General features: G+C 37.6%; 1 protein-coding gene across 2 annotated transcripts in view; it reads left to right on the forward strand.

Moving 5' to 3' along the window:
* The first annotated feature begins 728 nt into the window (after positions 1-728).
* The window catches only part of zgc:154142 (uncharacterized protein LOC555481 homolog), a 29,608-nt gene continuing 4,502 nt past the window's right edge, over positions 729-25,834 (forward strand). The window contains exons 1-19 of one of the 2 annotated variants that reach the window (XM_058089630.1): positions 729-1,443; positions 2,597-2,727; positions 4,796-4,889; positions 6,142-6,282; positions 6,464-6,561; positions 6,672-6,786; positions 7,586-7,798; positions 10,057-10,272; positions 12,510-12,650; positions 16,238-16,483; positions 16,549-16,734; positions 18,711-18,820; positions 18,900-19,000; positions 20,048-20,325; positions 22,847-23,010; positions 23,106-23,289; positions 23,360-23,578; positions 24,908-25,042; positions 25,121-25,342. In XM_058089630.1, coding sequence (XP_057945613.1) covers positions 1,287-1,443; positions 2,597-2,727; positions 4,796-4,889; positions 6,142-6,282; positions 6,464-6,561; positions 6,672-6,786; positions 7,586-7,798; positions 10,057-10,272; positions 12,510-12,650; positions 16,238-16,483; positions 16,549-16,734; positions 18,711-18,820; positions 18,900-19,000; positions 20,048-20,325; positions 22,847-23,010; positions 23,106-23,289; positions 23,360-23,578; positions 24,908-25,042; positions 25,121-25,342 — 3,151 coding nt within the window. In that variant the 5' untranslated portion in view covers positions 729-1,286. Of the gene's footprint in view, positions 2,728-4,795; positions 4,890-6,141; positions 6,283-6,436; positions 6,562-6,671; positions 6,787-7,585; positions 7,799-10,056; positions 10,273-12,509; positions 12,651-16,237; positions 16,484-16,548; positions 16,735-18,710; positions 18,821-18,899; positions 19,001-20,047; positions 20,326-22,846; positions 23,011-23,105; positions 23,290-23,359; positions 23,579-24,907; positions 25,043-25,120; positions 25,343-25,834 lie in introns of both variants that reach the window. The other variant, XM_058089638.1, reaches the window with a different exon arrangement.

The following is a 25,834-nucleotide window of genomic DNA, read 5'->3' on the forward strand; positions in this document are numbered from 1 at the left end:
TACAATCCGAAGAACACCATCCCTACTGTGAAGCATGGGGGTGGTAGCATCATGCTTTGGGGGTGTTTTTCTGCACATGGGACAGGACGAGTGCACTGCATTAAAGAGAGGATGACTGGGGCCGTGTATTGTGAGATTTTGGGGAACAACCTCCTTCCCTCTGTCAGAGCATTGAAGATGGGTCGTGGCTGGGTCTTCCAACACGACAACGACCCGAAGCACACAGCCAGGAAAACCAAGGAGTGGCTCCGTAAGAAGCATATCAAGGTTCTAGCATGGCCCAGCCAGTCTCCAGACCTGAACCCAATCGAAAATCTTTGGAGGGAGCTCAAACTCCGTGTTTCTCAGCGACAGCCCAGAAACCTGACTGATCTAGAGAAGATCTGTGTGGAGGAGTGGGCCAAGATCCCTCCTGCAGTGTGTGCAAACCTGGTGAAAAACTACAGGAAACGTTTGACCTCTGTAATAGCAAACAAAGGCTACTGTACCAAATATTAACATTCATTTTCTCAGGTGTTCAAATACTTATTAGCAGCTGTATCACACAAATAAATTGTTAAAAAAATCATGCATTGTGATTTCTGGATTTTTCTTTTTAGTTTATCTCTCTCACAGTGGACATGCACCTACGATGAAAATTTCAGACCCCTCCATGATTTCTAAGTGGGAGAAATAGCAAAATAGCAGGGTGTTCAAATACTTATTTTCTTCACTGTATGTTATAGTATATTATGACATCATATCAAAAATCACGTGTCCTAGTATTTATCAACTGCACACATATTATTGCCTCTAATTTAAAAGTCGTTAAAAGTGTTAGCATCGGAGAAAGTCATACACATGAGTCTCAATCTGCGTCACACATGGTGTGTTCAAGGACAAAAGAAAAATACATTTACATGCATGTGCAAAATTGAGGGCTTTCTAACATATAGTCAGTACATCCGTTCAACAGTAAAGAAACAACAAAAGTCAGATCACCACGTAAGGTCATCGAACACACACAACCTTTCTTCTGCACTGTACTTACCTGCTGTGGCTTTTTTCTTATCGATGATTGAGGTTTATTTGGAATTAACGGGGGCCTTATCTCATCTAAAAATGTGCAGTGCTGCAATTATCACCATTACTCATTAACTGTAACAACACTACAGTGTTTATGCTATGTACCATACAACACCCGAGGGCCAAAGTTCACATACAATTGAACATGACATGCCGGTGCCTGGCCAAAAGGCTCCAAGTCTGGATCTTCTCCTCCACTGACAACAAGTGAGAGGACAGAAATGGAGGTCGCAGAAAAGGAACGTCGTCGCTCCAGAGGCTTGAGCACCCTGGAAAAATGGCTGATCTTCCTCTTTGTTGTCATGACCGGCGTATGTGTTGCCGTGGTGACCCTCTACTTCATCGACAAAGAGGACGACTCGGCAACTCATCAAGAGGGTGAGTCCAACTAGGATGGATTTTCCAAGGAATTTTTTTTTTTTGGTTCACTTGGAGACATGCTACTCAAAAACCAAACAGAAAAACCCCACCTCAAATCCACCAGGGAAAAGACTGCTGCTTATACAATAAAACACACTGTGTAATCAATGCTGTTACCATGGCAACTTGATGGATTTCTATCTGGCATACATACATACATATATACCAATAGTGGTTAAGTGTCGAGAGTCGCTATTTTTTGTCCTGTTTTAGCTAATTTTATTTACCGTAATCTGGTTCTTCCCATTGATAAAATAAAATAAAATAAAATAAAATAAAATAAAATAAAATAAAATAAATTAAATTAAATAAAATTAAATTAAATTAAATCAAATCAAATCAAATCAAATCAAATCAAATCAAATCAAATCAAATCAAATCAAATTAAATTAAATTAAATTAAATTAAATTAAATTAAATTAAATTAAATTAAATTAAATTAAATTAAATTAAATTAAATACGGTATTTGTATTATCTGGACAATAAGTCGCTCCGGAGTAGAAGTCGCACAAGGCCAAAAATGCATCATTAGGTCGAAAAAAAACACAAGTTACACTGGAGTATAAGTCGCATTTTTTGCGGGTAATTTATTTTGCAAACTACTTGACCAAAACAGACATTACATCCTCTTGGAAGGCAAGTTCTAACAATAATAAAAGAATAGAGAACAGGCTGAATAGGTGTAAGATATGCTAACACAAAGGTTATTCAGAAAATAAAAATAAAAATAAAAATAAACATGAACAGAAAAGGTGTCCAGTGTTTATGTAACATAAACAGTTTTTTCATTTTTAAGCCAACCTATGAAAAAAAGTGGTACTTAGAGTCCGGAAAATACGAATAATTAGCTTCAGGGTCATTCCCAACATCCATGCAAGTAAAATAATAAGTTAACCGCTCTTTGTGGTAAACTAGCAAGCTGTTAAATCAAATGCATCACATTTACGAGATATAGTCACTATTGGTTAGCTATTTCTATTTTTAAGGTCTAACAGTACCAGTACTAGCGTGTTCAGTCACAAAAATAGCATCATTCCGAATACAATGTACCTGCCGGTGACATTAATTGTCAGCAAAACTATCCTCCCTCTTCCATGCCTTTTTCCCCAGGGCCGATCTCAGGGTGCGGAGGACCCCAGGAGCTCACCGCGGAGTCGGGCACCTTCACCAGCATCCACTATCCCAGTAGCTATGACAACGGGAGGAGCTGCTCCTGGCACATCACTGTTGACCCGGATAAGGTGATGTAATGCCTCCATTGTTAAACACCCCCCCAAAACACAATCATTCCCATGCAAGCACGCAACGTTAAGTACGACTGTACAATATCATGTATAAACACAACTGTTTGTTTTTGTACTTAGTCGGGTACACAGCAGAGCAGGGGCCTCAAACACGCGGCCCGCGGGCCAAATGTGGCCCGCAGGACACTAGTTTGAGCTTTGATATGGATGCTGTATGGCAGGGGTGGGCAAACTTTTTGACTCGCGGGCCGCATTGACATGACAAAATTTACGGGGGGGGGGGGGGGGGGGCAGACTATATATTTTACACGTAACAGTCCACCTGGTATTATTGTATCTGTAAAATTGTCATGCAATCTGCTATTATTATTTATTATTTTATATTTATATTTAAATATTTTAAAAAATAATAAAATATTATAATAATTACAATAAAATTAAAAATATTATTATTATATTATTATTATGTAAAATATGCAAATATAACAATAATATTATATATAATTAATATAATAATTAGCATTAATATAATAATTATAATAATCATAATAGTTCTAATAATAATTATAATAATTGAATAATCTAATAATAATAATAATAATAATAATAATAATAATAATAATAATAATAATAATAATAATAATAATAATTATTATTATTATTATTATTAATTAATAATAATAATAATAATAATAATAATAATAATAATAATAATAATAATAATAGTAATTATTATTATTATTATTATTATTATTATTATTATTATTATTATTATTATTATTATTATTATTATTATTATTATTATTATTATTATTATTATTATTATTATTATTATTATTATTATTATTATTATTATTATTATTATTATTATTATTATTATGTGCTTGTGTCCCTTTTTTCAGGAGCACTTTGTAAACAACAGACCATGTCAAAAAACGAAATTGATAAAACCATCAAAAGGTTGGCTCAGGCCATGATGCCAGGTTGTATGTTGAGTTTAAATGAAATACTTTGGAAAGATTGGGCGGGCCGTATTCAAACACTTGGCGGGCCGGATGTGGCCCCCGGGCCATAGTTTGCCCACCCCTGCTGTATGGTATCATGTACCCAGAAAAAAATATTACGTTTGATTAATGTTCATGTTAAAGGTTAAATAACTGTTAATAGTTATCCTCCCTATCCGTGTGGAAGTGGTAAGTTTTTGGCTATTTAAGTTTAAAGGAAATAACTTGAAGGCTACCGTTTAGGTCGCTAGCTCTCTAGTTTGCGAGTTAGCATGTGTCTCAAGACCCCGCGGTTGCGCAATATGTTGTAAATAAAAAGAGTATAACTGTGACTATAGTCGTGTTTTGTCATGTCTACAGGGCTCTAATAATGCTTTGTTAATTTTAATCTGAAAAAAATAATTTGTCTACCCACCAACTATATGTGGTTTCTTAAGTTTTAATTATTTGCCGTTTTATTATTATTATTATAATATTTATTTATTACTGATTGATTGATTTTCTTTATTCTTGATTTGTTTATTTATTTTTCATCTTATTTTGTGTAGAAAAATAAAAAGTAAGATATTTGAGAACAGTGGAATGTTTTATCAGAGCTTTTATTGTAGAAAATCGAAACCAAAGCAAAATGTATTCCTTTTTCTGTTTTTAATAAATGCGTTTTTTTTTTTTTTGGAAAACCTGATGCGGCCCAGTCTCGCCCAGACCCTAGCTCCAGTGACCCCCAAATAAATTGAGTTTGAGACCCCTGCAGCAGAGTGTCAGTGTTTCCAGATGACGAGCAGAGTTTGTTTACTGATTGTCTTATGTGAGGCCAAGCAGTGGAGGACAGCTGGGATGGACGCCACAGACAGATGGCCGCCTCGTCTCCTTCATCCTTCCCAAGAACAGGAGGAAAAAAAAAATGTGATGCACGACTGCCTCTGTGCCAAGCTTCACTTCCTTCTTCCATCTTCTAACACAGCATTTGAACGTCTGACCTTGGACACAGATCTCTTAGCGGCGTCTCATATTGCAAATGAATGACATAATAAAATTATCGCTGCATTTTATTGTTCCAGGTGATCTCCCTGAGCTTTGAGGAGTTTGCGCTGGAGGACACCAACCTGTGCACTGCAGACTTCATCACACTGCGAGATTCACTAGGAGTCATTGGTAATTTGGCTACTCTCACTGGGGTAATCAGTTTACACTCACTCGGATTCATTGGTAATCAACTTATGTTCAGCAGTGGTCTGTAAGTACTTGGCATTCAGTGGGTGCGAATGGCCATCAGGTTATGTTCACTGGTATTTACTGGTCATCAATCTGTAATCAACTTGCCTTCACTGGGAATGACTGGTAATTTGCTAATTTGCTGGGAGTTGCTGAGAAGCAACTTATGTTCCCTTGGAGTCACTGGTAATCATCTTATGTTCATTTCGAGTCATTTTTAATCAGTCGGCAAATATTGTGCATCACTGGTAATTATGTTAACTTGAGTTCACTGGTAATCAGGTTACCTTTCACTGGGAGTCTTTGGTAATCTACTTATGTTCCCTTGGAATCACTGGTAATCATCTTATGTTCATTTAGAGTTATTTTTAATCAGTTGGTAAATATTGTGCGTCACTGGTAATTATGTTAACCTGAGTTCACTGGTAATCAGGTTACTTTTCACTGGGAGTCTTTGTTAATCAACTTATGTTCCCTTGGAGTCACTGGTAATCATCTTATGTTGATTTAGAGTAATTTTTAATCAGTTGGCAAATATTGTGCTCCACTGGTAATCAGGTTACTTTTCACTGGGAGTGTTTTGGTAATCAGCTTATGTTCTCTTGGAGTCACTGGTAATCATCTTATGTTCATTTAGAGTCATTTTTAATCAGTTGGCAAACATTGTGCATCACTGGTAATCAGGTTACTTTTCACTGGGAGTGTTTTGGTAATCAGCTTATGTTCCCTTGGAGTCACTGGTAATCATCGTATATTCATTTAGAGTCATTTTTAATCAGTTGGCTAATATTGTGCGTCACTGGTAATCCAATTATGTTCACTGGGAGTTGCTTATAAGCAACTTATGTTCTGTCGGAGTCACTGGTAATCATGTGACATTCACCTGAGGTTTTTGGTAATCAAGTTATTGTCCACTGGGAGTTGCTTATGTTTACTCTGAGTCACTGGTAAGGAACTGGTAGTCAGTTTATTTGACTGGGAGTTACTCATAATCGACTTACATTCACTGGTAATCATGTGACATTCACCTGAGGTTTGTGGTAATGAAGTTATTGTCCACTGGGAACTTATGTTTACTCTGAGTCACTGGTAAGGAACTGGTAATCAGTTTAATTTGACTGGGAGTTACTCATAATCGACTTCCATTCACTGGTAATCAGGTTGCATAACGTACTTTGCGTTGTGTATACAGGCAAGTACTGCGGCTACACCAAACCTTTGCCTCTGGTGTCGCTAACCAACCGGCTGACCGTCTACTTCGACACCAACGACAGAAAAACAGAGCAAGGATTCAAGGCTCGTTATGAGGCTGTGTCTCTAGAGCGAACATCAGGTACGACCATGGATGCTCAAAACTGCTGCATGTGCACTTGGCTGCATACAGTTGACCTAGAAACTGGAGTGTTGCTAGATGAAGTCAGCAGGTGGGGAAATGGGAGGGGTGTTGTGAGTGTGTGTGTGTGTGTGTGTGTGTGTATCCCTGGAAGTCAAGTGTCCTCCATCCCCACTGCCAGAAATAGCCGGAGCAGGTGGCCCTCTCCAAGGTGACCAGGGGGATCTGATGACCCCTGGCTCTCCTGACAAGAACTACCCAAATGGAGCGCTTTACCAGGTATGAGAATACGTACACCTCAACCGTTATTTATGTATTTGCTCCAATAGCGGCCTAGCATCTAGCATGTGGCTACAAATAAAAGTCACATCTGTGTTTTGATAATAAAGTGGAAAATAACCGTGCCCGAAGGCGAAAGGGTTCGACTGACGTTCACTTCGTTCGACCTGGTTCCCGATGTGTGTGGAGACTTTGTCCAGGTCTACGATGGATCTTTGTTGTTAGGTAATTAACCATCATCTTTAAATTCATTCATTCATTCATTTTCTACTGCTTTTCCTCACGAGGGTCGCGGGGGTGCTGGAGCCTATCCCAGAAGTCTTCGGGCGAGAGGCGGGGTACACCCCGGGCTGGTGGCCAGCCAATCACAGGGCACATATAGACAAACAACCATTCACACTCACATTCATACCTATGGACAATTTGGAGTCGCTAATTAACCTAGCATGTTTTTGGAATGTGGGAGGAATCCGGAGTACCCGGAGAAAACCCACGCATGCATGGGGAGAACATGCAAACTCTACACAGAGATGGAATTGAACGCGGGTCTCCTAGCTGTGTGGCCTCGTTGCTAACTGTTAAAACATTCATTCATTCATTCATTTTCTATGCTTATCCTCACGAGGGTCGCGGGGCGTGCTAGAGCCTATCCCAGCTGTCTTCGGGCGAGAGGCGGGGTACACCCTGGACTGGTGGCCAGCCAATCACAGGGCACATATAGGCAAACAACCATTCACACTCACATTCATACCTATGGACAATTTGGAGTCGCCAATTAACCTAGCATGTTTTTGGAATGTGGGAGGAAACCGGAGTACCCGGAGAAAACCCACGCATGCACGGGGAGAACATGCAAACTCCACACAGAGATGGCCGAGGGTGGAATTGAACCCTGGTCTCCTAGCTGTGAGGTCTGCGCGCTAACCACTAGACCGCCGTGCCGCCATCATCTTTAAATATTCAACAATATTTCAAATAATTTCATGATTTTCTTGACTAATCGTGAGGTTTGTGTCCACTAAAGGAAAATTCTGCGGAGGAACCATGCCAAAGCCAGTGGAGTCCAGCAGCAACTCCATGGTTGTGCGTTTCAAATCTGACAGCACAGGAAGCTCCAGAGGGTTCACGGCTACATACACCAAGTCCAGCCTCCCTCCTATTGTCATCCCCACCACGATGAGACCAACAACCACATCCAAGCCCACCACCACCCAGACCCTCCCGTCTACCACGTCCGGTAAACCGCTTTGATTTTCCTTGTACCTGTCCAATTTTAGACAGATTTATCAACCTCCAGCACGGCCAAACAGTCCTAAACATGTTGAAAATTTTGGATAACATCCAGTCCAGTCTGAGGATGATAGCATGTTAGCATGTCAAAATCCTAAAGGATTTTATAGGTTGCTTGGCCCCAATGCATGAGAAGGGAAAGTGAAACTGCTTAGGGTGTCACTAGACGAGGCAATGCACGAGATTAGGTCTATGTCAGGGGTCTCAAACACACGGCCCGCGGGCCAAATATGGCCCGCAGGACACTAGTTTGAGGCCCCCGCCTTGATATTAAAGTTTAATGTTAGTGCGGCCCGCGCAAGTTTGGTATCATGTACCCAGAAAAAATTATCACGTTGGATTAATGTTCACGTTAAAGGTTAAATAACTGTCAATAGTTATCCTCCTTATCCATGTGGAAGTGGTAAGTTTTTGGCTATTTAAGTTTAAAGGAAATAACTTGAAGGCTACCGTTTAGGTCGCAAGCTCTCTAGTTTGCGAGTTAGCATGTGTCTCAAGACCCTGCAGTTGCGCAATATGTTGTAAATAAAAAAGTATAAATGTGACTATAGTTGTGTTTTGTCATGTCTACAGGGCTCTAATAATGCTTTGTTAATTTTAATCTGAAAAAAATAATCTGTCTACCCACCAACTATATGTGGTTTCTTAAGTTTTTGCAATTATTTGCTGTTTTATTATTATTATTATTATATTTATTTATTACTGATTGATTGATTTTCTTTATTCTTGATTTGTTTATTTATTTTTTATCTTATTTTGTGTAGAAAAATAAAAATTAAGATATTTGAGAACAGTGCAATGTTTTATCAGAGCTTTTCTTGTAGAAAATCGGAACCAAAGCAAAGTTTATTCATTTTTCTGTTTTTAATAAATGCGTTTTTTTATTTTTGGAAAACCTGATGCGGCCCAGTCTCACCCAGACCCTAGCTCCAGTGGCCCCCAGGTAAATTGAGTTTTAGACCCCTGGTCTATGTGAAGGAGCCAAGACGACATTTTAACATTCATTTTAGGAAAATTACAACAAAAGTCTCAAAATAATAGAGGTGCATTTTAAAATGTTAACTGTCCCACAAATGAATGCTAAACAATATTAGCGTCAACATTTCCTGACACTAAATAAATGACTGTTTTGCACTGTATAATAATAACATATAACAATACTATATCTTAATACTGCAGTATTTTCTTTAATACGTCATGTTTTACTCTGTAAATTTGTGGAATTTCTCAAAGCCAATTCGCAATGTCTGTTAAACTCTTGCAGCATTTCTTGAAATGCTGGCTTTTTAACTGTAGTTAAGAGCAGCATCTCAATGAGTATCGAAAAGGATCTGGCATCGAGTATCGAGCATCGATGGGAACCGGGACTAAAATTGACAATTTTCCGGGATTGTTGAAATGTTTTTATTTCGATGCCCACTTTACACCAAAGAAGAAGAAATGTCTAAAAAGTTGAACTCCAACTTACAACCTCTTGTTTGACAGAGGTAATAATGCACGGCGGTCAAGTGGTTGGCGCGCTGGCCTCACAGCTAGGAGACCCGAGTTCAATTCCACCCTCGGCCATCTCTGTGTGGAGTTTGCATGTTCTCCCCGTGCATGCGTGGGTTTTCTCCGGGTACTCCGGTTTCCTCCCACATTCCAAAAACATGCTAGGTTAATTGGCGACTCCAAATTGTCCATAGGTATGAATGTGAGTGTGAATGGTTGTTTGTCTATATGTGCCCTGTGATTGGCTGACGACCAGTCCAGGGTGTACACCGCCTCTTGCCTGAAGACAGCTGGGATAGGCTCCAGCCTATGAATTATCAATGAATGAATAGTACGTATAAGGAATGTGTATATAGGCCACTGTTATGTGTTCTCATCCAGCTGTACTTAATGAAGTGTGTTTTAGTCCCGAGCTTTAGTTGGAGTCATGTGACCTAGTCATGCAGGAGAAACCCCCTGTGACACATCCCAGCCCCATTCTCCCCACTTGAGGTTTAGCTGTTCACTGCTAAATTAAGGCTATGGGTCGAGGTACTCCACTCCCCTGTGGCCAATTAAAGTAGATCCTAATATGGGCGTTATGGTCCGCTTCCCATCAATTAGAGGACAATCACAATCAACTCAAGACTCCACCAAGTTCACATGACTTCCACTGTACAAACACCACCAATGACACTTTGTTTTTAACTCAACCCCTCTGCTCTTGTGACGCAGGTTCAGGCGGCGCGGTTATCCTCACTGGCCGTAAGGGAGTGTTCCAGTCTGACAGCTTCCCGAATCCATACCCCGCTCATCAGAACAGCTCTTGGAGGATAACCGTTCCCAAAGGATTCCTGGTGAAGCTTCAGATCACTGATGTAGCCATAACTGGGGAGACGGGGCAATGCACGGAGGACAAACTGCTGGTCTCAGATGCTTACAGCACACTAGGTAAGTCATCAAATGGAGTGGGGGGGGGGGGGGGGGGGGGACGACAAAGTAAGGAGATAAAAACTTACCACTTCCACATCAAATGGGAGGATAATTTTTTTTCCAACACAAAACAGTAATTACACTGGTAATCATGTGACATTCACCTGAGGTTTTTGGTAATGAAGTTATTGTCCACTGGGAGCTTATGTTTACTCTGAGTCACTGGTAAGGAACTGGTAATCAGTTTAATTTGACTGGGAGTTACTCATAATCGACTTACATTCACTGGTAATCATGTGACATTCACCTGAGGTTTTTGGTAATGAAGTTATTGTCCAGTAAGGAGATAAAAACTTACCACTTCCACATCAAATGGGAGGATAATTTTTTTTCCAACACAAAGCAGTGATATTTGAAAAACCATGATAGAGTGAGGGAGTGATGTTTGAATCCCAATGTAGCAATGAACGACCGTACTGAATATCACATTACCTTCACACTGCATGTCAGCCAAGGCATATCCAACATGATTGACTCAACAAAATAGTTATCCTCCCATTATGTGTGGAAGTGGTACATTTGTGGCTTCTTACTTTGTCCTTCTTCTCCGCTCCGATTGAAACATTTGCTTAAGTTTAGAGTAACTCAATTGGACAGGCTAACTAATTAGCTTGGTTGTTGACTATGCTAGCGGCGACTGTCTCCTATGCTTTGTAAAGGTGACAATAGAAGCTATAAGGTGTTATTTAATGTCTACAGGACTCTATGCTCTAACTATGAAAACATTACTTTTTTTAATATTGAGTCCTACTTTGCGGAAATTAACTTATCGGGCATGGAACCAATTAACCATGATAAACAAGGGACGACTGTATTTGCAGTTTCCAGTGGTTCCGTTCTAATATTGGAAACCAACAGCCACTAAGTGAACCAAGCTGATGCAGTGGAAAAGTGGACTATGCCGTTTGTGAGCCGCACCTCACTCAAACAGCCTCCGCACTGCAGTAAAACACATGATTAGGATCTCCTTTGCAAATGATAAATTAGCGCCTCTCTTTATTATTCTTCACTTGAGTGACTTCTAGGGGGGAGCTGATACAGCGTTATCTTGTGCTGAGGTTTCAAGGACTAAAACGCACACACCATGAAAACGCACTGGGTGTTGATTATCATCATAGGTGTGTGTGTGTGTGTGTGTCTGTCCACATGTTAAAACTTGTCTTTATTCATTCAAGAACTATCATTTTTGACATCATTTTACATGTACACTGGCCATTTTATTATGTAGACACCCAGGAACAAGCAAAATAAAACACTTATTAGTTATTACACTACATATCTGGAGTGCTTATAAATTTTTATATTTTTCTCTTTGTTTTATTTATACACATTTTGTTTTTTAAAATGGTAATGGTAATGATTTTATTTCATTTGAACATACATCAGATTACAATTGAATGCATCACATAATCAGTTCACAGTTCCACATGTCCAAAAGGAGTAGGAAGAAGCGAAGCTTATTAAATCCTACCCCTCCATCTGGTACTTTTACAATCAGTAACTGTTATATTTGTTCACTTCCTGCTTTCCTAATGTAGTTTAAAATTTTTTTTGAATTTTTATTGAGTAATCAATTGAGTTTTATTTTATTATTTTATATTATTTATTATATTATACATATTATATATTATTATACATATATTATTTTATATATTATTTTATTCTATTGAGTTTATTTAAGTTTTTTTATTTTTATTTTTTTGTGATTTTTTAAAATTTTTGTCATGTACCCAAGTACGAGGTGATATGACCATACAATTACTAATAAGTAATAAATTATTAATTGAAGTAATTAATAAATTACAAATTAAACATTTAATTTTAGCATATTTTTCAAACGTTTTATTTCTAAAATTGTTGTTTAAAAATAATAATTATTTATTATAATAATTATTATTAAAAAATAATAACAATAATTAATAATAAAATGTAATAAGATATAATAGGATTTTTTTTATTCAATTCATTCAAGCAGAGTGAATATAGTTCCTTTAGAAAGGGCTACATTGTTTGCATACTGTACTGTCAAAATTGAACATCATTATCTTTTTGATCATATATGCAGCAGCATACTCCAGCATGTAAACAAACACACAACATAACAAAGCACTAAATGATTAATTGTGTCCTTTAGATGCCCGTCTAATGGTCCTCTCCCTGTCTATTTTTGGCCCTTTTTTTTTTTGGCGTCTCAGGCGTCCACTGTGGCTACATCCGTCCTCCCGTGGTGGTGGCAGCCACTAACACAATGACTGTCTCCTTCCAGTCTGACGGTCGCCTCACAGACAGAGGCTTCTCTGCCAAGTGGGAAGCTGTGTACCCCGAGGATATAGCAGGTACCACACACACACACACACACACACACAGTTATAAGCAGCTCATTAAACCCAACTATAAAGCATCTCACCCTTCAGTCCTGCAGCTGTAGAAGCTACAAAAGTGATTGCTAAACCAGCGTGAACTTTGTCATCATGGCGAGCATGAAAATAACATAAAAGTCTTTTATGGCTTCCTCTTAATCTACAACAGGCCAGGATCACTCGAGTCACTGAGTCATACATTAATAATTTTTATGTTATTTCTGCATTAACACGTCAGTATTAATTCACTGTTATCCATGACAACATTTCATACTGTGTTATCATACAGTCCATAATCATGCATACATAACATTCACAGTCAGCATAACCATCATAATGAAATATCTTTGATATATTATTAAACATATCGTGGTAAGATACAGTTTTGTCTTCTGTTTGGTGAATTTATTTGTAGTTGTATGTCTATTGAGGGGCTGCACAGTGGACGAGTGGTTAGCGCGCAGACCTCACAGCTAGGAGACCAGGGTTCAATTCCACCCATCTCTGTGTGGAGTTTGCATATTCTCCCTGTGCATGCGTGGGTTTTCTCCAGGTACTCCGGTTTCCTCCCACATTCCAAAAAACATGCTAGGTTAATTCTCGACTCCAAATTTGTCCACAGGTATGAATGTGAGTGTGAATGGTTGTTTGTCTATATGTGCCCTGTGATTGGCTGACCACCAGTCTGGGGTGTACCCCGCTTCTCACCTGAAGACAGCTGGGATAGGCTTCAGCATCCCAGCGACCCTCGTGAGGAAAAGCGGTAGAAAAAGAATGAATGAATGAATGTCTATTGAGTGTATAAGCTGCGGTAAGATGTGGTGAACTGAGATCTTTATGCAACTAATGTTACACGGTAATGTTACACGGAAACGTAATTATTGGAAATAATTATAAAAACACGGAATGTTACACGGAAACGTAATAATTGGAAATAATTATAAAACACGCAATGTTACACGGAAACGTAATAATTGGAAATAATTATAAAAACATGGAATGTTATATGGAAACATTATAATTGGAAATAATTATAAAAACACGCAATGTTCTATGGAAACATAATAATTGGAAATAATTATAAAAACACGCAATGTTACACGGAAACGTAATAATTGGAAATAATTATAAAAACACGCAATGTTACACGGAAACGTAATTATTGGAAATAATTATAAAAACACGGAATGTTATATGGAAACATAATAATTGGAAATAATTATAAAAACACGCAATGTTACACGGAAACGTAATAATTGGAAAAAATTATAAAAACATGGAATGTTATATGGAAACATAATAATTGGAAATAATTATAAAAACACGCAATGTTATATGGAAACATAATAATTGGAAATAATTATAAAAACACGCAATGTTATATGGAAACATAATAATTGGAAATAATTATAAAAACACGCAATGTTATATGGAAACATAATAATTGGAAATAATTATAAAAACACGCAATGTTACACGTAAACGTAATAATTGGAAAAAATTATAAAAACACGGAATGTTACACGGAAACGTAATAATTGGAAATAATTATAAAAACACGCAATGTTACACGGAAACGTAATTATTGGAAATAATTATAAAAACACGGAATGTTATTTGGAAACATAATAATTGGAAATAATTATAAAAACACGGAATGTTATTTGGAAACATAATAATTGGAAATAATTATAAAAACACGGAATGTTACACGGAAACGTAATAATTGGAAATAATTATAAAACACGCAATGTTACACGGAAACGTAATAATTGGAAATAATTATAAAAACATGGAATGTTATATGGAAACATTATAATTGGAAATAATTATAAAAACACGCAATGTTCTATGGAAACATAATAATTGGAAATAATTATAAAAACACGCAATGTTACACGGAAACGTAATAATTGGAAATAATTATAAAAACACGCAATGTTACACGGAAACGTAATTATTGGAAATAATTATAAAAACACGGAATGTTATATGGAAACATAATAATTGGAAATAATTATAAAAACACGCAATGTTACACGGAAACGTAATAATTGGAAAAAATTATAAAAACATGGAATGTTATATGGAAACATAATAATTGGAAATAATTATAAAAACACGCAATGTTATATGGAAACATAATAATTGGAAATAATTATAAAAACACGCAATGTTATATGGAAACATAATAATTGGAAATAATTATAAAAACACGCAATGTTATATGGAAACATAATAATTGGAAATAATTATAAAAACACGCAATGTTACACGTAAACGTAATAATTGGAAAAAATTATAAAAACACGGAATGTTACACGGAAACGTAATAATTGGAAATAATTATAAAAACACGCAATGTTACACGGAAACGTAATTATTGGAAATAATTATAAAAACACGGAATGTTATTTGGAAACATAATAATTGGAAATAATTATAAAAACACGGAATGTTACACGGAAACGTAATAATTGGAAATAATTATAAAACACGCAATGTTACACGGAAACGTAATAATTGGAAATAATTATAAAAACATGGAATGTTATATGGAAACATTATAATTGGAAATAATTATAAAAACACGCAATGTTCTATGGAAACATAATAATTGGAAATAATTATAAAAACACGCAATGTTACACGGAAACGTAATAATTGGAAATAATTATAAAAACACGCAATGTTACACGGAAACGTAATTATTGGAAATAATTATAAAAACACGGAATGTTATATGGAAACATAATAATTGGAAATAATTATAAAAACACGCAATGTTACACGGAAACGTAATAATTGGAAAAAATTATAAAAACATGGAATGTTATATGGAAACATAATAATTGGAAATAATTATAAAAACACGCAATGTTATATGGAAACATAATAATTGGAAATAATTATAAAAACACGCAATGTTATATGGAAACATAATAATTGGAAATAATTATAAAAACACGCAATGTTATATGGAAACATAATAATTGGAAATAATTATAAAAACACGCAATGTTACACGTAAACGTAATAATTGGAAAAAATTATAAAAACACGGAATGTTACACGGAAACGTAATAATTGGAAATAATTATAAAAACACGCAATGTTACACGGAAACGTAATTATTGGAAATAATTATAAAAACACGGAATGTTATTTGGAAACATAATAATTGGAAATAATTATAAAAACACGGAATGCTACACGAAAACGTAATAATTGGAAATAATTATAAAAACACGCAATGTTACACGGAAACGTAATTATTGGAAATAATTATAAAAACACAGAATCTTATATGGAAATGTAATAATTGGAAATAATTATAAAAACAAAGGTACATAAGGTGCAGAAATCAATAAGGAAATGAATTTAATACGAGTATTACAGAATGAGCACATAAAGCATGAGACTATGCACAAATGCGCGGCAGCACAGAGCTAACATTATCAAATGTCAAAATTATTATTATCATTATCTTCAGGATTAAGCTTATGACATCCGTATTGTATACACATGACTAATTAATGCTAACAACGCGGGACTATTGTCAGAAATCCAGGGCTGTGGCGTGTCTTCCAAGGAGGCGACGGGGGTCATCAAGTCTTCCAACTGGCCCATGAACTACAAGGCCAACGCTGAGTGCATGTGGAACGTTGCATTGCCTTTAGGCAAGAAAATCACGTTGACCTTCACTCACTTTGACCTGGAGGCCAAAAACCTCCTGTTGTCCAAATGCTTGGATAACATCATGGTGTACGACATCAATGGCCTTACCAACGCCTTGATTCAGAAGCACGGTGGGTAATGAAATATCGCATGAACCAATTTGGACCAGAAGTACTGACCAGTTGTTACTCTTCAGGACCGTTTTGTGGCACCAAGATACCAAAAACCATCCAGAGCAAAGGGAACAGACTGATGATACGCTTCCATTCCGACTTGTTCACCGAGGGTAAAGGTTTCAGGGCCTACTGGACTACAAACCCCAGCTTGCCTGCACCCACTGAGCCACCTGTGCCACCTAATCCTTGGGATGACATCAACATAGGTGGAGTAGCACACTATAGCATTGGCTGCAAAAACATGGGGAGGCTCAAGGTTAGGGGCAAGGGATGGGGTCAAGGTTGGTGTTTGGGTTAGGGGGGAACAAATTGGGCTATGGTTAGTTAGGGTGGGGGGGTGAAGGTTTATGTTAGGGTTAAGATTGGGATTTGTGTTAAGATTAGGGTTTTAGTTTTAGGGTTTGGTGCAGGATTAGGGTTTGGTTTAGGGTTAGGTGTTATTTTGGTCAGGACTGAATTTAAAGTTAGGGTTGGAAGGGTAGGGTAAAGATGGAAGGGGTTAGGGTTAGTATCCTACTTTGATTTCAGGGTTAGGTTTAGGGGTTAGGGGATTAGGTCTGGCAAGGTCTGGCATTGCAGGACAGGAGTTGAATGAAGGTTTGGGTTAGGGGTTGTGGTTTAGGGTTGTGTGTCAAGGTTGGAATTACCGTATTTTCCGGACTATAAGTCACACTTTTTTTCATAGGTTGGCTGTTCCTGCGACTTATACTCCAGAGCGACTTATAAATGAAAAAATGTTTATGTTACATAAACACTGGACACCTTTTGTGTTCATGTTTATTTTGTGTGTAGCTGAATAACCATTGTGTTAGCATATCTTACACCTATTCAACCTGTTCTCTATTCTTTTATTATTGTTAGAACCTGGTAATGGTAATGGTAATGGTTTTATTTCATTTGAACATGCATCAGATTACAATTGAGTGCATCACATAATCAGTTCACAGTTCCACATGTCCAAAAGGAGTAGGAAGAAGCAAAGCTTAATAAATCCTACCCCTCCATCTGGTACTTTTACAAGCAGTAACTGTTACATTTGTTCACTTCCTGCTTTCCTAATATAATTTAATTGTTTTGGAATTTAATTTAATTTAATTTAATTTAATTTAATTTAATTTAATTTAATTTAATTTAATTTAATTTAATTTAATTTAATTTAATTTAATTTAATTTAATTTAATTTAATTTAATTTAATTTAATTTAATTTAATTTTTGTCACATACCGAAGTACGAGGTGATATGAGCATCCAATGACATAATGGGTACCATAGTAAGTGTCAATATAGTGATATATATAGCACATCATGACTGGTTCAAGACTCTTCATCCTTGTATTTAGCAAACATCAACTGCTTGTATTGTTTCTTGAATTGGCTCATCATTGTGCATTGTTGAGTTCCTTACTCAATCCATTCCATAGTTTGATTCCACATACTGAAATACTATGGCTTTTTAACGTAGTCCTAGCATATAAGTGTTTCAAATGTACTTCTTCCCTGAGATCATATTTCTCCTCTCTTGTAGAGAAGTATTGGATGACAGTTTTTGGTAATTGGTTATTTTTAGCCTTATGCATTATTTTAGCTGTTTGAAGATGAACTATATCAGCAAGTTGAAGTATTTGTGATTTTAGAAATAAGGAGTTAGTATGTTCTCTGTAGGCGGCATTATGAATTATCCTTACTGACCTTTTTTGCAGTACATTTAGGGAGTGAAGATTGCTTTTATAGTTATTAGCCCATATTTCCACACAATAAGTAAGATATGGTAGAACCAGAGAGCAATAAAGAGTGTGGAGTGATTTCTGACTTGCCTTCCAAGATGACGTAATGTCATTTTTGGTCAAGTACTTTGTAAAATAAATTACCCGCAAAAAATGCAACTTATACTCCAGTGGGACTTATGTATGTTTTTTTCTACCTAATTATGCATTTTTTGCATTGTGCGACTTATACTACGGAGGGACTTATAATCCAGAAAATACGGTAATTCTACTACTTTAGTCTTCCAAACCGACTCCAGTTTAGAGCCTGGGAAGAATGATAGATGAGAGAATAACAATGGGACTATGATGAATCAAATGATGATACAACTAATCAAAAGTCGTGACAACAGTTACCATCTGTCGTAGTAGCATACTAAACACAAATACACAGCAGTAATGTCTGTTCTTTTTCCCAGAGTGGCCCAGTACATGTGGAAAACCTGCCATCCCTCCTGCTGTGATGTCTCGCATCGTCAACGGAGAAGCTGCCAGACCACACTCGTGGCCCTGGCAGGTGTCCATGCAGGTGAGAAGGCATCACGATCACAGTGATGTCGTAACTCTTCAATATTATTTGAGGCGTATGTGACTGTGTTTAATATCAGGTGTGGCCGGCCAGCCGTCCTGAGCCAACGTTCTTCCATACGTGTGGCGGGACTCTGATTCATAAGAATTGGGTGCTGACAGCAGCTCACTGCTTCATCAAGTAAGGGCTCCCCCGCTATGTTGTGTTTTTTAGAAATTGATTAATTAATTAATAACCGATGTTTCGTGGTAGACTATGGTCTATTATTCATTCATTCATTCATTTTTTTATTTTTATTTTTATTTTTATTTTTATTTTTATTTTTATTTTTATTTTTATTTTTATTTTTATTTTTATTTTTATTTTTATTTTTATTTTTATTTTTATTTTTATTTTTATTTTTATTTTTATTTTTATTTTTATTTTTATTTTTATTTTTATTTTTATTTTTATTTTTATTTTCTACCGCTTATCGTGACGAGGGTCGCAGGGGTGCTGGAGCCTATCCCAGCTGTCTTTGGGCGAGAGGCGGGGTACACCCTGGACTGGTGGCCAGCCAATCACAGGGCACATATAGACAAACAACCATTCACACTCACATTCATACCTATGGACAATTTGGAGTCGCTAATTAACCTAGCATGTTTTTGGAATGTGGGAGGAGTACCCCGGAGAAAACCCACGCATGCACGAGGAGATGGCCGAAGGTGGGATTGAACTCGGGTCTCCTAGCTCTGAGGTCTGCGCGCTAACCACTCGACCGCCAGTCCAATTAGCTTGAAATTTCTCACATCTAAATTTGATCCACACATTTCAGGGATCGTCAAGTAAGTGTGGTTAAATTTGTGTACGACTGGTTAAAAAACATGTCCGCCATCAAATGTTTTTGCATGGGCTGAGGCGGAACTAGCTGTCCATGAGTCATTGACCATTTGTCTAATCATTATAAAACTTTTAAGCTATCTTTATTACAAATATCACCTGCACGAGTGCTACCGACACTGGGGAGCTGCGGTTTATTGACGGAAATATGAATTCCAACGTGTTCTGTGACATTTTTACATGTGACATGTTACATGTCATGACACAAAAAATTGAGACATTACCTTAACTCTGTTGATGTCAGCCATGGCCTTATGAAAATGTTAAATTTTTTAACATTGAATTATGTATCGTGTAAGAGTCAAGGACTAATTAACCGCTACAAACGACCCACTTCCGATCTAGTTACGCGGATGAGCTGCACCGCTGGCGCATGTGCCTGGGCAAGCACAACCTGACCTTCACAGAGCCCAGCGAGCGCTGCCTGAACGTGACGGGCATTTACCGCCACGAGGCGTTCAAGTACCCCACGGTGCCCACGGTGGAGTTTGACATCGCTCTGGTCAGGCTGGACGGGGAGGCCGAGGTCAGCGACCAGATTTCTTACGCCTGCCTTCCCACCGAGGAAGAGGTGCTGGACGGGGGAAAGATGTGCTACGCTAGCGGCTGGGGAGACGAGACGGGTATGCTTGTTTGGAAAACGCTAACAAAACAGAACAGAACAATCTGGAATAGAGTGATCACATTTCTGCAATCTGCAGTTTCCTCTCTGACAAGAATGAAGCGGTAATTCTCAGTGCCGCTGTTATTACAATGGATCGAATGTGACAGAAAGCTAACCACTAAGCCTGTTTTTCATGTTCAGTTACAATTAATGCTATTATCTGGATCAAATCCTGATCAAATCATTGAGTTTCTGATGTGAATGCATGTGTTTGAAAATCTGATATTTTTGATGATTCACCTAGTTGACTGTCACGCAGCTAAAACCTTATTTCTAAGGTCCATTAGATGTATAGTGGTTCACTGAGGTGACTATCATGCAGCTGAAACATTATCTGTAATCTGGATCAAATCTGGATCTAATCCTGATGTGAATGAATGTGTTAATTCTGATATTTTTATGATGCCATCAATACGGGTCTATCAGTAGTGTAGTCGTTCACTTAGGTGACTATCATGCAGCTAAAATATCACTTATTTCAAATGTAGACTAAATCCAGATTGAATATTTCAGTCCCTGATGTGAACGAATGTATTTAAATTTTAATATTTTTATGACATCGTCAGTGCGAGTCTATCAGTAGTGTAGTTGTTCACTTTGGTGACTATCATGCAGCTAAAACATGACTTATTTGTAATCTGGATTTCTACATTTCTAATGTAGACCAAATCCAGATTGAATCTTTCAGTCCCTGATGTGAACGGATGTATTTAAATTTTAATATCTTTATGACATCGTCAGTTGTGCAGTGGTTCAGTTAGGTGACTATCATGCAACTAAAACATAATTTTTACATTATTATTTGTAATCTAGACTAGATCCAGATTGAGTCTTTTTATTTCCTGGTGTGAACGGATGTATTGAAATGTTAATATTTTTATTACATTGTTTGTGCGATTCCATCAGATGTATAGTGGTTCACTTAGGTGACTATTATGCAGTTGAAGCATTATCTGTAATCTAGATCAAATCCGGATCTAATACAAATGTGAACGAATGTGTTAATTCTGATATTTTTATGATGCCATCAATACGGGTGTATCAGTAGTGTAGTAGTTTACCTAGGTGACTATCATGCAGCTAAAACATCCCTTATTTCTAATCTAGACCAAAACCAGATAAAATCTTTCAGTCCCTGATGGGAAGGCATGTATCGAAATGTTATTATTATTATTATTATTATTATTATTATGACATCGTCAGTGCGAGTTTATCAGTAGTGTAGTTGTTCACTTTGGTGACGATCATGCAGCTAAAACATGACTTATTTGTAATCTGGACTAAATCCAGATCAAATTGTTCAGTTCACCATGTAAACAAATGTGTTGAAATGCTGATATTTTTATGGTATCAACAAAGCGGGTTCGCCTAGCTGACTGTCATGGAGCTAGAACATTACTTACTTATAATCTGGACCAAATCCAGATCTAATCCTGATGTGAACGAATATGTTAATTCTGATATTTTTATGATGGCATCAATACGGGTGTATCAGTAGTGTAGTAGGGTGACTATCATGCAGCTAAAACATCCCTTATTTCTAATCCAGACCAAAACCAGATAGAATCTTTCAGTCCCTAATGGGAACGGATGTATCAAAAGTTTCATATTTTTATTTTTATGACATCGTCAGTGCGAGTCTATTAGTAGTGTAGTCTAAAACATGCAGCTAAAACATGACTTATTTGTAATCTGGACTAAATCCGGATCAAATTGTTCAGTTCGCCATGTAAACAGATGTGTTGAAATTCTGATATTTTTATGATGCCATCAATACGGGTGTATCAGTAGTGTAGTAGTTTACCTAGGTGACTATCATGCAGCTAAACATCCCTTATTTCTAATCTAGACCAAAACCAGATAGAATCTTTCAGTCCCTGATGGGAACAGATGTATCACAATTTTAATATTTTTATGACATCGTCAGTGTGGGTCTATCAGTAGTGTAGTCATTCACTTAGGTGACTATCATGCAGCTGAAACATTATCTGAAATTTGGATCAAATCCGGATCTAATCCTGATGTGAACGAATGCGTTAATTCTGATATTTTTATTATGGGATCAATACGGGTGTATCAGTAGTGTAGTAGGGTGACTATCATGCAACTAAAACATCCCTTGTTTCTAATCTAGACCAAAACCAGATAAAATCTTTCAGTCCCTAATGGGAACGGATGTATCAAAAGTTTATTATTTTTATGACATCGTCAGTGCGAGTAGTGTAGTCTAAAACATGCAGCTGAAACATGACTTATTTGTAATCTGGACTAAATCTGGATCAAATTGTTCAGTTCACCATGTTGAAATTCTGATATTTTTATGGTATCAACAAAGCGGGTTCGCCCAGCTGACTGTCATGGAGCTAAAACATTACTTATTTATAATCTGGACCAAATCCGGATCAGATCTTGCAGTTATAGTAGAATAATGCAAATACAAATAAAATAGAAAACATACATTGAATTCATGTGTTCTGCAGGGAATCCTTTCAATGCCAAAGTTGCAGAGGCTCTCAACCAGGTCGCCTTGCCTGTTGTTCCGTACAACACTTGCAAGAGAATGGACTACTGGTGGTTCCAGGTCAAGACCTCCATGATCTGCTGTGGTTATACCTTGCCAGATGAGCTCAAGTCAGTCTGTCAGGTATACAAAAAAAATCACCCACGACACTGTTATCGGAACGTCATACTTGCACGTTTTTATGTTATGGTGTTGTTGTAACCTTGATGTTGTGATAGGGAGATTCCGGTGGTCCTTTAGTGTGCCAGGACTCCCCCAGCAGTCCTTGGGAAGTCCATGGAATAACCAGCTTTGGTCCTATTGGATGCATTATGAACAAGAAGCCCTCTGTGTTCACCCGTTCGTCCGCTTACATCCCCTGGATCAACAACATCATACGCAGGGACATCTACAATGAACACAGTATGGTTCTACGGTTAATATCATCTTTTGCTTTGTTTTGTTTTTCATCATCTCACACATCATGTACTAGCATCCGGTTGTGGCGGAGCAAAGGACTTGACGGGCGTAGGTGGCACTCTGTCCTCCATGGGATACCCCAGCAGCTACAGCAACAAAGCCAAGTGTCAATGGAATATCCAAGCACCTGCAGGAAAACTAGTCCACATCCACTTCAGCAATTTCTCCCTGGAGGAGAGCCAACTGTGCCTGAATGACAAAGTTAGCATTTCGGACAGAATGGGAAGTTTAGGTATGTAAACATAGCTACTATGTCGCTATGTCTTTGTGGTTTCCAGGTTAAACACAAACACAACATGGAAGTGAATGAATGGGTGTTTTTCAGTTCAACAATTCTGAACTTCATATGCAGTTTCAGTATTGGATTTCTTTATTACTAACAATATATCTCATTATGAATTTAAGTTATTGCGCTAACCCTACAATGTGCATCCATTGTCATTTTTTTGCTAACTTAACAGCGATTACCACACAACCTCCTTGTTTGAGGCAGTTTGTTATTTCATCGTATACAAATTGACAACCAAAGAAAAAGCAAAACACACATAGGTAATAGAATATATGTTGGGTTTTTGTACCGTATTTTTATTACCACACAACCTCCTTGTTTGAGGCAGTTTGTTATTTCATCGTATACAAATTGTATTTTTTTATTTATTTATAAATATTATGTTACTTTAAATATTTCATTAGGGCGGCACGGTGGTCTAGGGGTTAGCGCGCAGACCTCACAGCTAGGAGACCAGGGTTCAATCCCACCCTCGGGCATCTCTGTGTGGAGTTTGCATGTTCTCCCCATGCATGCGTGGGTTTTCTCCGGGTACTCCGGTTTCCTCCCACATTCCAAAAACATGCTAGGTTAATTGGCGACTCCATAGGTATGAATGTGAGTGTGAATGGTTGTTTGTCTATATGTGCCCTGTGATTGGCTGGCGACCAGTCTAGGGTGTACCCCGCCTTACGCCCGAAGACAGCTGGGATAGGCTCCAGCACCCCCTGCGACCCTCGTGAGGAAAAGCGGTAGAAAATGAATGAATGAATGAAATATTTCATTTTATTTTAATTAATTTATCATAAATATTAAACTTTATGTATTTTATTAGTTTTATTTTGTTTATTTCCTAGTATGACTTATATACTTATATATCATTTTGTGTTCAATATTTTCTGTTTAAAATATTAATATATTTATTTATTGATTGTAATCATATTTTAGATATATTTTTATATATATTGTATTGTTTTATTAGATTTTATTTGGCATTATTCCTATTAGCCACACAATTAAAAGTAATGTGGTTGTGCTTCATTTTTATAATTTAATTCATATTCATAAATGCTATTAAAATGCTTGGTTAATTATTAATACTTAATGATAATACTAATTAGGGCTTTGGCTGGTAACCAGTGAGCTGGGATAAGCTCCAGCAGTCCACCGCAACCATAATGAGAATTACGCGGCATAGAAAAAGAATGAACATCACTTCATATTAATATTTCATAATATATCAACTGTTTTTTTGGTGTATACTTGTGAGACTGACAGCTCCTGTGTGTTCAGGCACCTACTGCAGTCACACTCCCCCCATGGACCTGGTAAGTGACGGGAACTCACTTCACATCAGCTTCTCCTCCAATGACAAGGTGGTGGACACAGGCTTTACGGCCACATGGAAGGCAGTAGACCCATGGGAAGGTAAAAACAGGACGAGCCGTGTTTCCTGTACATGGCTCTACCCCTGTTAACACTGTCTACATGTCCACTCCCATGCAGCTCCTTGTGGAGGAAGCTTTGGCAGCTCCCAGGGTGAAATCACCAGCCCCAACTGGCCCAAAGACTATCCGGGGCAGGCTGCGTGTACGTGGAGGATCAAGGTCCCCTCGGTGAAAAGCATCCATGTTGCCTTTACGCACTTTGAACTGCAAGCTGTGAACGTGCTGGGGAAGTGTGTGGACTATGTGGAGGTCTTCAACGGGGAAAGCATGGCCTCACAAGGTTAAAAAAACATTATTATGACAGTACAGGACATTTTAAAAATAAGTCAGGAATTGAATTGCACGGTGGATGAGTGGTTTGCTTGCAGGCCTCACATCTAGGAGACTCGAGTTCAATTCCACCCTCGGCCATCTCTCTTATTGGCGACTCCAAATTGCCCATAGGTATGAATGTGAATGGTTGTTTGTCTATATGTGCCCTGTGATTGGCTGGCCACCAGTCCAGGGTGTACCCCGCCTCTGGCCCGGAGACAACTGGGATAGGCTCCAGCACCCCCCGCGACCCTCGTGAGGATAAGCGGTAGAAAATGAATGAATGAATGATTGTCAACTTGGCTGCACGGTGGACAAGTGGTTAGCTTGTGGTCTCACAGCTAGGAGACCCGAATTCAATTCCACCCTCGGCCATCTCTCTTATTGGCGACTCCAAATTGTCCATAGGTATGAATGTGAGTGTGAATGGTTGTTTGTCTATATGTGCCCTGTGATTGGC

The sequence above is a fragment of the Doryrhamphus excisus genome, chromosome 1 (genome assembly GCF_030265055.1).
Source record: "Doryrhamphus excisus isolate RoL2022-K1 chromosome 1, RoL_Dexc_1.0, whole genome shotgun sequence".
NCBI classification, from domain to species: Eukaryota; Metazoa; Chordata; class Actinopteri; order Syngnathiformes; family Syngnathidae; genus Doryrhamphus; species Doryrhamphus excisus.